General features: G+C 46.7%; 1 protein-coding gene across 1 annotated transcript; it reads left to right on the forward strand.

The window, feature by feature from the left end:
- The first annotated feature begins 3,539 nt into the window (after nucleotides 1-3,539).
- On the forward strand, nucleotides 3,540-15,190 carry LOC140288728 (dnaJ homolog subfamily C member 27). The gene is made up of 7 exons (XM_072379210.1): nucleotides 3,540-3,885; nucleotides 4,511-4,593; nucleotides 4,663-4,732; nucleotides 7,662-7,826; nucleotides 8,466-8,588; nucleotides 8,656-8,816; nucleotides 12,550-15,190. Exons 1-7 carry the CDS (start codon nucleotides 3,799-3,801, stop codon nucleotides 12,680-12,682), a joined length of 822 nt encoding a protein of 273 aa, XP_072235311.1. The 5' UTR covers nucleotides 3,540-3,798; the 3' UTR covers nucleotides 12,683-15,190.
- Nucleotides 15,191-15,958: the final 768 nt, after the last annotated feature.

Here is a 15,958-nt window from a genome sequence, read left to right on the forward strand (position 1 = left end):
ACCTTTTTATAACCGGTAATAACCAGTAATAACAGATTATAACGATTATAACCTTTTTATAACCTGTAATAACCGGTAATAACAGATTATAACGATTATAACCTTTTTATAACCGACTTTAACCGGTAATAACCAGTAATAACAGATTATAATGATTATAACCTTTGTATAACCGATTATAACCTGTAATAACCGGTAATAACAGATTCTAACGATTATAACCTTTTTATAACCGGTAATAACCAGTAATAACAGATTATAACAGATTATAACCTTTTTATAACCGGTAATAACCAGTAATAACAGATTATAACCTTTTTATAACCGACTATAACCGGTAATAACCAGTAATAACAGATTATAACGATTATAACCTTTTTATAACCGATTATAATCTGTAATAACCGGTAATTATTACATAATTAGTAATAACACCCCCCTTCAGCATGTCCTCGTTCCTTCTATAATAACACAGTGAATTATTAACCATCGATCATTTATGATAGAAATGTAAAGCAGTGATTCGATTGTAAATATCTCTCATTTCCAATAAAACACATTAAATGGATTGAAATGATCCATCTGAGAAAACTTGCTCTCTTGGTCTTAGTTACATGATTTAAAGTGAATATTTTTAGGTTTTGGTGCTCTCAGTATGTGTTAAAACATGCTTCCTTCCTTCCTTTGTTAGAATCTGAGCATCTAAAATGCTCCTAAAAGCTGAGAAGTTTGCATCTTTGTGTAAATAAAGATAAAAGATCAAATCTGTGGTCAACATGAGGAGAATCTGCTTAAAGCTTCGTACCCGAAGAGTTCAGTATTAGATAAATGTTAAATAAACTCATATTAACTAAATACATGAGAATAATATCGGAATAAATGTGTCATAAAAAAAACTAAATGTTTCTTTATTTTGGCCTTTTTTCCCCTAAATAACAAGATTATTTACTAAATCTTTTAAGCAATATGTTGTCATGAAAAAATAAATAATATGATAAAATAATTAGTTTTAGCTCCATTTATCTGCTGAAACTCATTTGAAATTGAACCGTTTTTGGGTGTTTTTACTACAGCTTTAAGGTTTTATTGTAAATGACCTCCTTTTTCATGTTTTTGGTTCTTTCACATTAAGTTTTCCTGCAGATGTTATTCTGAAAGTATAAACTTTAATGTTTTCCTGAGAATTTGTGCTGTAATAAGAGTTGTATTGTTGTGATGTTAATAATCTGCTTCATCATTAAAGTCGTGTTTGCTCTTTAATAAAAGAAAAATAAATTCATCTCGAGGTTCATTAGTTTTTACTCGTTTCTGCCACCTGGTGGACAAAGTTATGTATGTCGGTTAGTCTTTACCAGGTTCCACAAAGAGATGAAACCTGGCAGCAGAGTGGAAGCATAGTTCGGGCTGCTGCATGAAGGGTTCTGGGTTTGGAGGGCGCTGGTTCGATACCCGCAGCCAAAGCGAGTCTCTCAGAGCCACAACTTATTATATTAGACTATTCTAATGAGTCTGAAGCAGTTTTATCAGACAGAAACTGACTGATTCCAGACGTCTGAAGTGTGGTGGAGTAGCTCAGGCTGATGGACGCTGCCTGGGGTCGGACTCTTCATGGGTTCAGTTCCCCCAGATGCTCTGTGGACTTCCAGCTTTCATTCTTTAAGGATCTAATCATCATTTCTTCCAGGCACCAACAGCCAAAGTGAGCTTTGTGTGAGAGTTAAAGGGCAGATAGCTCAGGCTGATAAACTCTGAGCTGCTGTTTGGGAGCGTTGGGATCGAAGCCCACAGCTGCTGTTAGGGGGAGGATTTCAGCTTTGGAGGCTTTGAGGTAAAAACCTCTGACTTAATGAATTTTACAGTCCAACACCTGGAATGAAGACTTTAAAAGGCTCCGAGAACATCTCCCGATGCCCAGAGGCGGCGTGATGGTAGATAACAGCGAGCTGTTGGGGGAGAAGACCTGGTTCGAGTCCTAACTGCTCTCCTAACTGGTCTCCTAACTGGTTTCCTAACTGGTTTCCTAACTGCTCTCCTAACTGGTTTCCTAACTGGTCTCCTAACTGGTCTCCTAACTGCTCTCCTAACTGGTTTCCTAACTGCTCTCCAGCCTGTGCTGTGAAACCTCTGCAGATGGTCCAGAACGCGGTGGCACATATTACCTTTTATCTTGCAAAGTATCGTTAAAGACGGTAGAAAAGGTTCGAACGCCTGCTTCAAGCTGCCCAGCCGGAAATACTTCTGCAACACTGTCTGTTTTTCACTTTTCAATTTAAGATTGAGATAAAATCGAAATCGTGATTTTATTTTTTAAAAATCGTGATATGATATTTTTGCCCCGTATGTATGATATGAATCTGAAGTACAGACATCAGCTGATGCAGTTTGGTGAATCTGATGGGAGGGAGGAGGAGTTTCTGATGAACAGCACAGCGGGAGGATTCCTGGTTTGAATCGCTCGGTGGTGTCCGGCATCATCTTCCACTCTGTGGCGTTCTGCGGCAGCCGGCTGAAGGTTGGTCCTGTCCTGGCACTTTTACCACACATTTAAAGCACATTTATGCTGATATTTTTGTAAATGTTCGCAGAACAAACAAGTGTTTTGAAAAGAAATTGTTTCGTAAATGAATCCACGTGTTTGCTGCATCAGAAAAAGGTTCTGTACAGTAATATCTGTGATACTGTTCATAAGTACATTCGATGCACTGCATTGTGGTCATTAAAAAGAGAAGAATTTAACATAGAAAAACAACTACAATCAACTTATCTGGGTTTAAAGTTAAATAACTTCTTACTAAACCGCTTCTGCATGAATTGGACTGATTTGGATTTAAAATAGTTGGATTTGACTGAACTACATCACAATTAATTGGATTGCAATTGGCTGGAATTGGACCCATCTTTGAGACTACATTTGCTGGTGATTTGACGCTTTATGAATAAAACTGAAGTGAATTTAAATGAACCGATCAAGAAATAAAATAAAATAAAAAAGCTTTAACATATAGGTATTCCCATTACTCATCTAGAAATAAAACATTAAAAACGCTTTTAATGGGTAAATAAATACATTAACTTAAATAAACTAAATTATTAGCGTAAGCAGCAGCTAGCTAAGACCAAAACAGACAACATTAACACAGGCATTTGACAAAAGCACTCCGTGTGACAAGTCAAGCAAGTGATAGAAAGAGGTAACAGAAGCAGTTACCTTTTAAATAACTTCTTATTAAACCGCTTCTGCATGAATTGGACTGATTTGGATTTAAAATAGTTGGATTTGACTGAACTACATCACAATTAATTGGATTGCAATTGGTGACTGGTGATTTGACACTTTATGTAAAACTGAAGTGAATTTAAATGAACCGATCAAGAAATAAAATAAAATTTAAAAAGCTTTAACATATACGTATTCCCATAACTCAAATAAATAAATACATTAAACTAAATTATTCTCCACTTGTAACAGCGGTGATATGGATCCTCAGTTTGTTCCAGTAGGTGGCGGTAATGAGCCAGTTCAACCGAGAATACACGAAGAAGAACAACTAGCTGGTTAGCATTTAGGCTATGAGGCAAGCGGACTCACTCAGTCTCTGCTGTACGTTCCGACGTCAGCTAAACAGCATAAAAGCTAAAGTGAAAAAATGTGGTGCGATTAATTAATCCGATAAACATTCACTCTCAGGGCTGCTCCAATTCTTAGCTATTTCGCTAAAGGCTAGTTAGCCCCGTTAGCCAAGCTAACGGCAGCCTGAACACTTTCAACGCAAAAACGCAGATTTATTGAGAGTCCAGATGGAAACAAACGCCCCGAAAAGACGCGACAACAAGAAGTCACTGCGGGTGAAGGTGATAAGCCTCGGAAATGCCGAAGTGGGAAAGGTACGACACCTTCAGTTTATTTTAGACCGAAATCCTGATGAAGTCTGGTACGTTCCCAGGTTTCCGGCTGTATTAAACCTTTGTTTAGTGTGTTTTAAATGACAATAAATGATGTGTTAACTGGAAGAAACGTTTGTTATGGACGTTTTTGTGTTCTTCGTGTCCACCTTTAAGATGTCCTCAACCCTGCTGTATTTCTCCTCCTGTTTGACACCGAACTCCATTTAAAAAATAAGACTTTTTGGTGGAAACCACAAGTTTTCTGAAGATTTGACACCGAGGAGCAAATCTTTGGAAGAATTTCACTTTTTCTGAGATTCGGCAAATGTTTCACATGAAAGTAACGCGTCAAGATAAATTAATGTCTTTTAGTTAGTAACAAACAAGCCAAAGATCATACATTTAATTATATTAAATAAAGATATGATATGAAACCCTGACAAACCAATGTTGGTTAATTATTTAGACAAGTTTAACATAAAAACTTAAAAGGACTTAGGACTTAAAAGCTTCAGACCAATTATGGAAAAACTTTAGTGAACAACAATAAATGAATCAACAAAAAAATAGGTGTGAAAAGTCTTGGTTTAGACGTGTTTTTACTCAGTTCTTGTTTCCTCCTCAGAGCTGCATCATCAAGCGATACTGCGAGAAGAGGTTTGTTCCAAAGTATCTGGCGACGATCGGCATCGACTACGGCGTCACCAAGTGAGTCCACTCACCGTGAGCGTGCGCACGTTGTTGTGCACGCCACTGATGTGTGTGTCTCTGTGTCAGAGTGCAGGTTCGAGACCGAGAAATCAAAGTGAACATCTTCGACATGGCCGGACATCCCTTCTTCTACGAGGTGAGTGTAATGCTCAGTGCTGCCAGCAGGGGGAGTTTGTGTCCGGGGTGTAATGCTCAGTGCTGCCAGCAGGGGGAGTTTGTGTCCGGGTGTAATGCTCGGTGCTGCCAGCAGGGGGAGTTAGTGTCCGGGTGTAATGCTCGGTGCTGCCAGCAGGGGGAGTTTGTGTCCGGGGTGTAATGCTCGGTGCTGCCAGCAGGGGGAGTTTGTGTCCGGGTGTAATGCTGGGTGCTGCCAGCAGGGGGAGTTTGTGTCTGTGGTGTAATGCTGGGTGCTGCCAGCAGGGGGAGTTTGTGTCCGGGGTGTAATGCTCGGTGCTGCCAGCAGGGGGAGTTTGTGTCCGGGGTGTAATGCTCGGTGCTGCCAGCAGGGGGAGTTTGTGTCTGTGGTGTAATGCTCGGTGCTGCCAGCAGGGGGAGTTTGTGTCCGGGGTGTAATGCTCGGTGCTGCCAGCAGGGGGAGTTTGTGTCTGGGTGTAATGCTGGGTGCTGCCAGCAGGGGGAGTTTGTGTCCGGGGTGTAATGCTCGGTGCTGCCAGCAGGGGGAGTTTGTGTCCGGGGTGTAATGCTGGGTGCTGCCAGCAGGGGGAGTTTGTGTCCGGGGTGTAATGCTCGGTGCTGCCAGCAGGGGGAGTTTGTGTCCGGGGTGTAATGCTCGGTGCTGCCAGCAGGGGGAGTTTGTGTCCGGGGTGTAATGCAGGGTGCTGCCAGCAGGGGGAGTTTGTGTCTGGGGTGTAATGCTGGGTGCTGCCAGCAGGGGGAGTTTGTGTCCGGGGTGTAATGCTGGGTGCTGCCAGCATGGGGAGTTTGTGTCCGGGGTGTAATGCTCGGTGCTGCCAGCAGGGGGAGTTTGTGTCCGGGGTGTAATGCTTGGTGCTGCCAGCAGGGGGAGTTTGTGTCTGGGGTGTAATGCTGGGTGCTGCCAGCAGGGGGAGTTTGTGTCCGGGGTGTAATGCTGGGTGCTGCCAGCAGGGGGAGTTTGTGTCCGGGGTGTAATGCTCGGTGCTGCCAGCAGGGGGAGTTTGTGTCCGGGGTGTAATGCAGGGTGCTGCCAGCAGGGGGAGTTTGTGTCCGGGGTGTAATGCTCGGTGCTGCCAGCAGGGAGAGTTTGTGTCTGGGGTGTAATGCTGGGTGCTGCCAGCAGGGGGAGTTTGTGTCCGGGGTGTAATGCTCGGTGCTGCCAGCAGGGGGAGTTAGTGTCTGTGGTGTAATGCTGGGTGCTGCCAGCAGGGGGAGTTTGTGTCTGGGTGTAATGCTCGGTGCTGCCAGCAGGGGGAGTTTGTGTCTGGGGTGTAATGCTGGGTGCTGCCAGCAGGGAGAGTTTGTGTCCGGGTGTAATGCTGGGTGCTGCCAGCAGGGGGAGTTTGTGTCTGTGGTGTAATGCTCGGTGCTGCCAGCAGGGGGAGTTTGTGTCCGGGGTGTAATGCTCGGTGCTGCCAGCAGGGGGAGTTTGTGTCTGTGGTGTAATGCTCGGTGCTGCCAGCAGGGGGAGTTTGTGTCCGGGTGTAATGCTGGGTGCTGCCAGCAGGGAGAGTTTGTGTCCGGGTGTAATGCTGGGTGCTGCCAGCAGGGGGAGTTTGTGTCTGTGGTGTAATGCTCGGTGCTGCCAGCAGGGGGAGTTTGTGTCCGGGGTGTAATGCTCGGTGCTGCCAGCAGGGGGAGTTTGTGTCCGGGTGTAATGCTGGGTGCTGCCAGCAGGGGGAGTTTGTGTCTGTGGTGTAATGCTGGGTGCTGCCAGCAGGGGGAGTTTGTGTCTGGGGTGTAATGCTCGGTGCTGCCAGCAGGGGGAGTTTGTGTCCGGGGTGTAATGCTGGGTGCTGCCAGCAGGGGGAGTTTGTGTCCGGGGTGTAATGCTCGGTGCTGCCAGCAGGGGGAGTTTGTGTCCGGGGTGTAATGCTGGGTGCTGCCAGCAGGGGGAGTTTGTGTCTGTGGTGTAATGCTCGGTGCTGCCAGCAGGGGGAGTTTGTGTCCGGGGTGTAATGCTCGGTGCTGCCAGCAGGGGGAGTTTGTGTCCGGGGTGTAATGCAGGGTGCTGCCAGCAGGGGGAGTTTGTGTCTGGGGTGTAATGCTGGGTGCTGCCAGCAGGGGGAGTTTGTGTCCGGGTGTAATGCTGGGTGCTGCCAGCAGGGGGAGTTAGTGTCCGGGTGTAATGCTGGGTGCTGCCAGCAGGGGGAGTTAGTGTCCGGGTGTAATGCTGGGTGCTGCCAGCAGGGGGAGTTTGTGTCTGGGGTGTAATGCTCGGTGCTGCCAGCAGGGGGAGTTTGTGTCCGGGGTGTAATGCTCGGTGCTGCCAGCAGGGGGAGTTTGTGTCTGTGGTGTAATGCTCGGTGCTGCCAGCAGGGGGAGTTTGTGTCCGGGGTGTAATGCTCGGTGCTGCCAGCAGGGGGAGTTTGTGTCCGGGGTGTAATGCTGGGTGCTGCCAGCAGGGGGAGTTTGTGTCTGGGGTGTAATGCTGGGTGCTGCCAGCAGGGGGAGTTTGTGTCCGGGGTGTAATGCAGAGTGCTGCCAGCAGGGGGAGTTTGTGTCTGGGGTGTAATGCTGGGTGCTGCCAGCAGGGGGAGTTTGTGTCTGGGGTGTAATGCTCGGTGCTGCCAGCAGGGGGAGTTTGTGTCCGGGGTGTAATGCTCGGTGCTGCCAGCAGGGGGAGTTTGTGTCCGGGGTGTAATGCTGGGTGCTGCCAGCAGGGGGAGTTTGTGTCTGGGGTGTAATGCTGGGTGCTGCCAGCAGGGGGAGTTTGTGTCTGTGGTGTAATGCTCGGTGCTGCCAGCAGGGGGAGTTTGTGTCCGGGGTGTAATGCTGGGTGCTGCCAGCAGGGGGAGTTTGTGTCCGGGGTGTAATGCTCGGTGCTGCCAGCAGGGGGAGTTTGTGTCCGGGGTGTAATGCTGGGTGCTGCCAGCAGGGGGAGCCGCTGACGCCTGTCGGACTTTCAGGTTCGGAACGAGTTCTACAAGGACAGCCAGGGCGTGCTGCTGGTGTACGACGTGGGCCTCAGGGAGAGCTTCGACGCCCTGGACAGCTGGCTGGGAGAGATGAAGCAGGAAATGGGCTCTCAGGCCAACATGGACAGCATCGTCTTCGTCGTCTGCGCCAACAAGGTCTGACTCGTCCAGTTCCACGCCGCCTGTGGCGGTCTGCACCCTCACCTTATTTACGGGTTGACAAAATGTCACCAAAGCACCATGTTTCTCTGAAAGGAAACTTCACTTTCATGTCGAATTTTCAGCTGAATTTAGAGAAAATGTTTATTTTTGGTGAAGTTAGTTTAGATTTGGTCGTTTTTAACACCCAAAGATCATCTGAAAATGATAAATCTGAGCAGTTTTCCACATTTTTATTCTTTGTTTTCCTGTTTCAGGTTGTGGAAGTAATTAAATGTGATGCTTTATTGAAGATAAAACGATGATTTCCTGTAAAATCCTTGAGTTCTGAGTGAAAAACAAACCATTTACAGGCCAATGCATGTATTTCCTCATTTGTGCTCAGTTGATGTTTTCATTTGAACTTCATGATGTTTTACTTTTATATACTAATGATTTTTGTTTAATAACTAAAACTGAGTCACTAAAAACCTGAAAAACGTAAATAAATGTTTATGTTGAGGACTTTTGAGGATTTTTATCATTTTACACAAGTTTAAAGTCATTTTCAGGGGTTTATTGTATATAATCTGGTGTTAAAACCCTGATATGATCCTTTTAACCGTAATAAAACCTGAAAGTCTCTGATCCGTGCAGGTGGACCTGACGAAGCGGCGGGTGGTGGACGAGGGCGAGGGCCGTCTGTGGGCGGAGTCCAGAGGGTTCCATTACTTTGAGACGTCGGCGCAGAGCGGCGAGGGCATCAACGAGATGTTCCAGGTAAGCGACGCACCTGTGCAGGTGTTCAGGCTTTTAGAAGAAGACCTGAGCTTAGTGTCGTCCGCAGGCTTTTTTCTCCTCCATCACCGACATGTGCGAGAACGGCGGGAAGCGGCCGGTGTCGGAGGTCAGCGTCGGCTTCACCAAGGAGCAGGCCGACACCATTCGACGGATCCGCAACAGCAAGGACTCCTGGGACATGTTGGGGGTGAAGCCCGGCGCAACACGGTGAGAAACCTCAGGTCACCAGGGCTGTCACCAGTGATGTCATCAGTGATGTCACCAGTGATGTCATCAGTGATGTCACCAGGGATGTCATCAGTGATGTCACCAGGGATGTCACCAGTGATGTCACCAGTGATGTCATCAGTGATGTCACCAGTGATGTCATCAGTGATGTCACCAGTGATGTCACCAGTGATGTCACCAGTGATGTCATCAGTGATGTCACCAGGGATGTCATCAGTGATGTCACCAGGGATGTCATCAGTGATGTCACCAGTGATGTCACCAGTGATGTCACCAGTGATGTCACCAGGGATGTCACCAGTGATGTCACCAGTGATGTCACCAGTGATGTCACCAGTGATGTCACCAGTGATGTCACCAGGGATGTCACCAGTGATGTCACCAGTGATGTCACCAGTGATGTCACCAGGGATGTCACCAGGGATGTCACCAGTGATGTCACCAGGGATGTCACCAGGGATGTCACCAGGGATGTCACCAGTGATGTCACCAGTGATGTCACCAGTGATGTCACCACATGCCAATTAGCTCAACAGATTTCCTGCCTTCATAAATTTTGGGTCACACTTTCCATTATAAACCCGTTGAAATCAAACTTTAAGGTGTTCTTTTCGTAGACGTGTTTAAGGTCTTATTTAATCATCTCAGAGCAGCGGTTCTCCACCTGAGGGATTTACTGAGCTGCAGGAAATAAAAGACTTCCTGGAAGAACTCGGTGCTGATCCCACCTCAAAGAGGCTGAAACAGCTCCTCCAGTAACTCCTCGATGAAAATGATCTGCTTCAATGCTTCGTTTAACTCTCATCAACGTGTGCTGCTCAGCGGTCGCCCTGTTTCACACAGTTAATACTGTTAATATTGTTAATGCTGTCGTGCACAACGTGCGCACGTTTGGAGCAGCTGGGTTTGATGGAGGAAACCGGAGTAAACAACAAGGAGCAAAATCAGAAGAAATGTCTAAAGTTTGGGAGCATTTCAAGGAAAAGAAAAGAGGAAATACCGTACAGTGGCTCGTTTGTAAAACAGTTAGCTTAGCATGATAGCACAACCTCAATGCTACAGCATCTCAGCAGAAAGCAGTCAGTTCACATCGAGTCCACTGAGTGGAACAAACACAAGGTTAGCATTTTAATGGAAATCAGTTGGCTAAAGTTAGCTGAGAAGGACGCTAGCAGAGAACAGAAAGAAGCTAGCAGAGAACAGAAGAACGCTAGCAGAGAACAGAAGGACGCTAGCAGAGAACAGAAAGAAGCTAGCAGAGAACAGAAGGACGCTAGCAGAGAGCAGAAGGAAGCTAGCAGAGAGCAGAAGGAAGCTAGCAGAGAACGGAAAGAAGCTAGCAGGGAACAGAAGGACGCTAGCAGGGAACAGAAAGAAGCTAGCAGGGAACAGAAGGAAGCTAGCAGAGAACAGAAGGACGCTAGCAGAGAGCAGAAGGAAGCTAGCAGAGAGCAGAAGGAAGCTAGCAGAGAACGGAAAGAAGCTAGCAGGGAACAGAAGGAAGCTGGCAGGGAACAGAAGGAAGCTAGCAGAGAACAGAAGGACGCTAGCAGGGAACAGAAAGAAGCTGGCAGAGAACAGAAAGAAGCTGGCAGGGAACAGAAGGACGCTAGCAGGGAACAGAAGGACGCTAGCAGAGAACAGAAGGACGCTATTAGGGAACAGAAAGAAGCTGGCAGAGAACAGAAAGAAGCTGGCAGGGAACAGAAGGACCCTAGCAGGGAACAGAAGGACGCTAGCAGAGAACAGAAGGACGCTAGCAGAGAACAGAAGGAAGCTAGCAGGGAACAGAAGGAAGCTAGCAGGGAACAGAAGGAAGCTAGCAGGGAACAGAAGGAAGCTAGCAGAGAACAGAAGGACGCTAGCAGAGAACAGAAGGAAGCTAGCAGGGAACTGAAGGACGCTAGCAGAGAGCAGAAGGAAGCTAGCAGAGAACAGAAAGAAGCTGGCAGGGAACAGAAGGACCCTAGCAGGGAACAGAAGGACGCTAGCAGGGAACAGAAGGACGCTAGCAGAGAACAGAAGGACGCTATTAGGGAACAGAAAGAAGCTGGCAGAGAACAGAAAGAAGCTGGCAGGGAACAGAAGGACCCTAGCAGGGAACAGAAGGACGCTAGCAGGGAACAGAAGGACGCTAGCAGAGAACAGAAGGAAGCTAGCAGGGAACAGAAGGAAGCTAGCAGGGAACAGAAGGAAGCTAGCAGAGAACAGAAGGACGCTAGCAGAGAACAGAAGGAAGCTAGCAGGGAACTGAAGGACGCTAGCAGAGAGCAGAAGGAAGCTAGCAGAGAACAGAAAGAAGCTGGCAGGGAACAGAAGGACCCTAGCAGGGAACAGAAGGACGCTAGCAGGGAACAGAAGGAAGCTAGCAGAGAACAGAAGGACGCTAGCAGGGAACAGAAAGAAGCTGGCAGGGAACAGAAGGACGCTAGCAGGGAACAGAAGGACGCTAGCAGGGAACAGAAGGACGCTAGCAGAGAACAGAAGGACGCTAGCAGAGAACAGAAGGAAGCTAGCAGGGAACAGAAGGAAGCTAGCAGGGAACAGAAGGAAGCTAGCAGGGAACAGAAGGAAGCTAGCAGGGAACAGAAGGAAGCTAGCAGAGAACAGAAGGACGCTAGCAGAGAACAGAAGGAAGCTAGCAGAGAGCAGAAGGAAGCTAGCAGAGAGCGGAAGGAAGCTAGCAGAGAACGGAAAGAAGCTAGCAAGGAACAGAAGGACGCTAGCAGGGAACAGAAGGACGCTAGCAGAGAACAGAAGGACGCTAGCAGGGAACAGAAGGACGCTAGCAGGGAACAGAAGGAAGCTAGCAGGGAACAGAAGGAAGCTAGCAGGGAACAGAAGGAAGCTAGCAGGGAACAGAAGGAAGCTAGCAGAGAACAGAAGGACGCTAACAGGGAACAGAAGGCAGGTAGCAGAGAACAGAAGGACGCTAGCAGAGAACAGAAGGAAGCTAGCAGAGAACAGAAGGACGCTAGCAGAGAACAGAAGGACGCTAGCAGGGAACAGAAGGAAGCTAGCAGGGAACAGAAGGAAGCTAGCAGGGAACAGAAGGAAGCTAGCAGGGAACAGAAGGAAGCTAGCAGGGAACAGAAGGAAGCTAGCAGGGAACAGAAGGAAGCTAGCAGGGAACAGAAGGAAGCTAGCAGGGAACAGAAGGAAGCTAGCAGGGAACAGAAGGAAGCTAGCAGGGAACAGAAGGAAGCTAGCAGGGAACAGAAGGACGCTAGCAGGGAACAGAAAGAAGCTAGCAGGGAACAGAAGGAAGCTAGCAGGGAACAGAAAGAAGCTAGCAGGGAACAGAAAGAAGCTAGCAGGGAACAGAAGGACGCTAGCAGGGAACAGAAAGAAGCTAGCAGGGAACAGAAGGAAGCTAGCAGGGAACAGAAGGACGCTAGCAGGGAACAGAAAGAAGCTAGCAGGGAACAGAAAGAAGCTAGCAGGGAACAGAAGGAACAACGGCCGTGACAGCAAAAACTGTCCCTGTGAAACATGTTGGCAGGAATTAAACGAAGCAAATCGAGGAATCATTTCAGCCCGTTTTATTTGACTGTTTTTGATGGAGGTAGAAATGAATGTTCATGTCCTTTAAAATGCGACAGTTTACGGTTTAATTTTATTCCAAAGTTTGGTTTCTCTGCTGCGTGTCACTGAAAAATGACATTTATGGACACTTGATCTCTAATGTTGGTTCCCACCTCCTTGTTTCCAGGGAGGAGGTGAACAAGGCGTACAGGAAGCTGGCGGTTCTGCTGCACCCAGACAAATGCGTGGCGCCCGGCAGTGAAGACGCCTTCAAGGCGGTGGTGAACGCCCGCACCTCACTGCTGAAGAACATTAAGTAACGCAGAAGGCCTCAGTTTCTTTATTTCTGTATTTATGCAGCGTTAATGTGCCACTTTGCTGTTCGCCAACCGCGTTTAAACGTCTTTAACTTATTTACTTTCTGTGAGGATGAAGGAAGATTCAGACATTTTGAAGTAAAAAATCCATTTTTCACTCCCAACTTTTACATCCAAATTTCTAATTTATGTAAAACAATTTGAAGATTTTTTTCATTTTATTTACTTAAAACAATTTGAATCCAAACTTTTACAAATTGTTTTAATATTTAAGTTGAATTTAACAGGTTATTTGAGGTAAAATGAATGGAAAAAGAATATATGGAACATAAATGTGGCCAAAAAAAAAAAAATCTAATTCTTTTGAATTTGTAAAAAAACTTGTCGTATAAATTTTATTTAATGTCGTTATTTTCTTCAGATATAAAAAACTTTAGGTTAATTTAAGTAAAAAGATTCTTCTTCGATTAAAATCGAGCTTTTTAGTCAAAGATGGGGCAGAATAACAAAGGTTGATGCATAAATTTCCTGTTTATTTATTGCAAAGCTCACATTTTAACTGTTAAATGTGTAGAAAAGTTTCAGCTCAAAGCTTTGAGGGTAAAAAGGATTCTGAGGGAGTTTCAACACATTTCAGTGAGGATGTCGGGTTTCGTGCCTTCGTTTGAAGCTCATTTAACGAATCCTTTGACTTTAAACCGGTTTGGTGACGTTATCACGTGATTTTCACTCAGTTCCTGAAGCTTCTGGTCTCGTGTGTGTAAAAGTCCACATAAAGTTTGCCAAATCAATACGAGTTGAATATTAGATGTAATCAAACTGCATGTTGAAATGTGCTTTTGAACTTTCCACCAACCTTCTGAAGCCAGGAGGGTGTAAAGGCGAGCAAACTGCTGTTTTCCCGGCTCGCTTCATAGCTAATGACCTTTAACTCATAGTCAGTTCCCTTAAAGTCAGAAAATATATCTAATTTATATGTATATATATGTCTATGTGTGTAATATACAGCGTATGGAATCGTTTCCATAGATTTGCTGCTTTGTTTTCTTAATTAATTAGTTTTTATCCAGATAAATTTCACCCTATAATTCCAGTTTGTTCCCTAAAACTAAAAAAGTCGGTTCATCTGCATTTAAAACTCATTTTATTGTCCATTTTTATCTTTTAGGGATATAATTTGCTGCCCAAAAACATAACATTTTCACATTCTGTTCAGTGATAAATTTTATTTTAGTTCCTTTTATCTTTAGTCATGTGTTCCAACACATTTTATTCTCTTATTTGGCCCGTTTGACTGCATAAGTTGACGATTTTCTGACTTTTCTAAGTAATTTCTCTCTTCTGTTACCGTATAAATTATTTCTATTGAACTGTAATTAGTTCCCTTAACTTACAAATCTGTGACCAAACGTGTTGCCACAGATAAACAGAAGAAGGTTGAATCACTTGTTCCCTTAAATTTGCCTGATTTTATTTTTTTGTCCCCTTAAAATGACTAAATTGTTGAATTATTTCAGTTCTTTCCGTTTAAGGTATGTCAACCATTTATAAAAATATTAAAATTTGTCTTCAGATTGATCCTCAGACACCTTAGTTACCAACAGTCAGCTTAAACTGAGTAATAAAATTACTCAGAACTACAAATGTTGTCCTTTAACTCGCAGTTTAGTTCCCAGAAATTGTAAATGACATGAATTATTAATCAAATCAACACATTTATTCCCTCTTACCTGTCAGAAATGTCCCCCGAGCTGTAATTTAAGGTTAAAAACCATGTATAAAGTCACTGCCAAACTGTATTAACGGTATAATTTCCCACATGCAATTTGTTCCCTGAATTTACTCCCTGTTAGATTTCAGGCTTCGCTTCTCTTGGCTTCTTTCTCCAGTTTGGTGCCAAACAACCTGGAATTAAAATGGATTTTTGTTGTTTTTTACCTTGGTTTCACACAACAACCTTGAAGGTAAATATTTGTTTTTGTAAATGAGAACTGGAGCGTGTCTTTACCTCCTCTGTTAGCAGCCGGGGGTCAGAGCTGTGGTTTGGGCCTCACGGCGCCTCTTAATGGTTTCAGCCTCTCAGAGCAGGTGTGTGTGTCCTGAGGTCATGTGACACTGCCCACAGGTCACCTGACCTGTGACATCACACCTTCTGAGGCTGACAGGCTGCATCGGATCGACTGCTTTGTTTTTCCCTCAACTCATTTGCACTTTAAATAGATTACTCCGTGTTTTAAGTGAAAAACTGCAGAAAAGGCAGCAGTTTCACCCTTTTTAAAGCAACATTTCTTTACCTGAGACTCACGTTTACACGCCAATGGTGAAATTTGGACGGTCCAAAAAGAAGGACTCCGTTTACTGACTTTTTATCATGAATGAACATGTTAAAGCAGCAAAAAGTGTTTGATACTGTGAAGAGCTGACGGACGGCATGAAAACATGTTATCATAGTTTTATATTTTTACATTTATGTGTGTCCACAGGAATGAATAAAAACAGCCTGAGCTTCCATTTGCTGACTTTGTTTGACTTGTTTTTCATATTTAATAAGTTTAAATCAAGCGTTTACCAGGTTTCACCACCTTTGGTGCTTTCACTGAACCGTCTGACGTCTCTGAGGTCAGCCCCCCTGCCGTCGGTCCCCCTGCCGTCGGTCCCCCTGCCGTCGGTCCCCCGGTCGTCGGTCCCCCTGCCGTCAGTCCCCCTGCCGTCGGTCCCCCTGCCATCGGTCCCCCTGCCGTCGGTCCCCCGGCCGTCAGTCCCCCTGCCTTCAGTCCCCCTGACATCAGTCCCCCTGCCGTCGGTCCCCCGGCCGTCGGTCCCCCCGGCCGTCAGTCCCCCGGCCGTCGGTCCCCCTGCCTTCAGTCCCCCTGCCGGCGGTCCCCCTGCCGTCGGTCCCCCTGCCGGCGGTCCCCCGGCCGTCTGTCCCCCGGCCATCAGTCCCCCTGCCGTCTGTCCCCCTGCCGTCGGTCCCCCGGCCGTCGGTCCCCCGGCCATCGGTCCCCCGGCCTTCAGTCCCCCTGCCGTCGGTCCCCCGGTCGTCGGTCCCCCTGCCGTCGGTCCCCTGCCGTCGGTCCCCCTGCCGTCGGTCCCCCGGCCGTCAGTCCCCCTGCCTTCAGTCCCCCTGCCATCAGTCCCCCTGCCGTCGGTCCCCCGGCCGTCGGTCCCCCTGCCTTCAGTCCCCCGGCCGTCGGTCCCCCTGCCGTCGGTCCCCCTGCCGTCGGTCCCCCTGCCGTCGGTCCCCCTGCCGTCAGTCCCCCTGCCGTCGGTCCCCCTGCC

Source organism: Leuresthes tenuis, unplaced genomic scaffold, assembly GCF_036924035.1.
Source record: "Leuresthes tenuis unplaced genomic scaffold, fLeuTen1.0.hap1 SCAF_1, whole genome shotgun sequence".
NCBI lineage: Eukaryota > Metazoa > Chordata > Actinopteri > Atheriniformes > Atherinopsidae > Leuresthes > Leuresthes tenuis.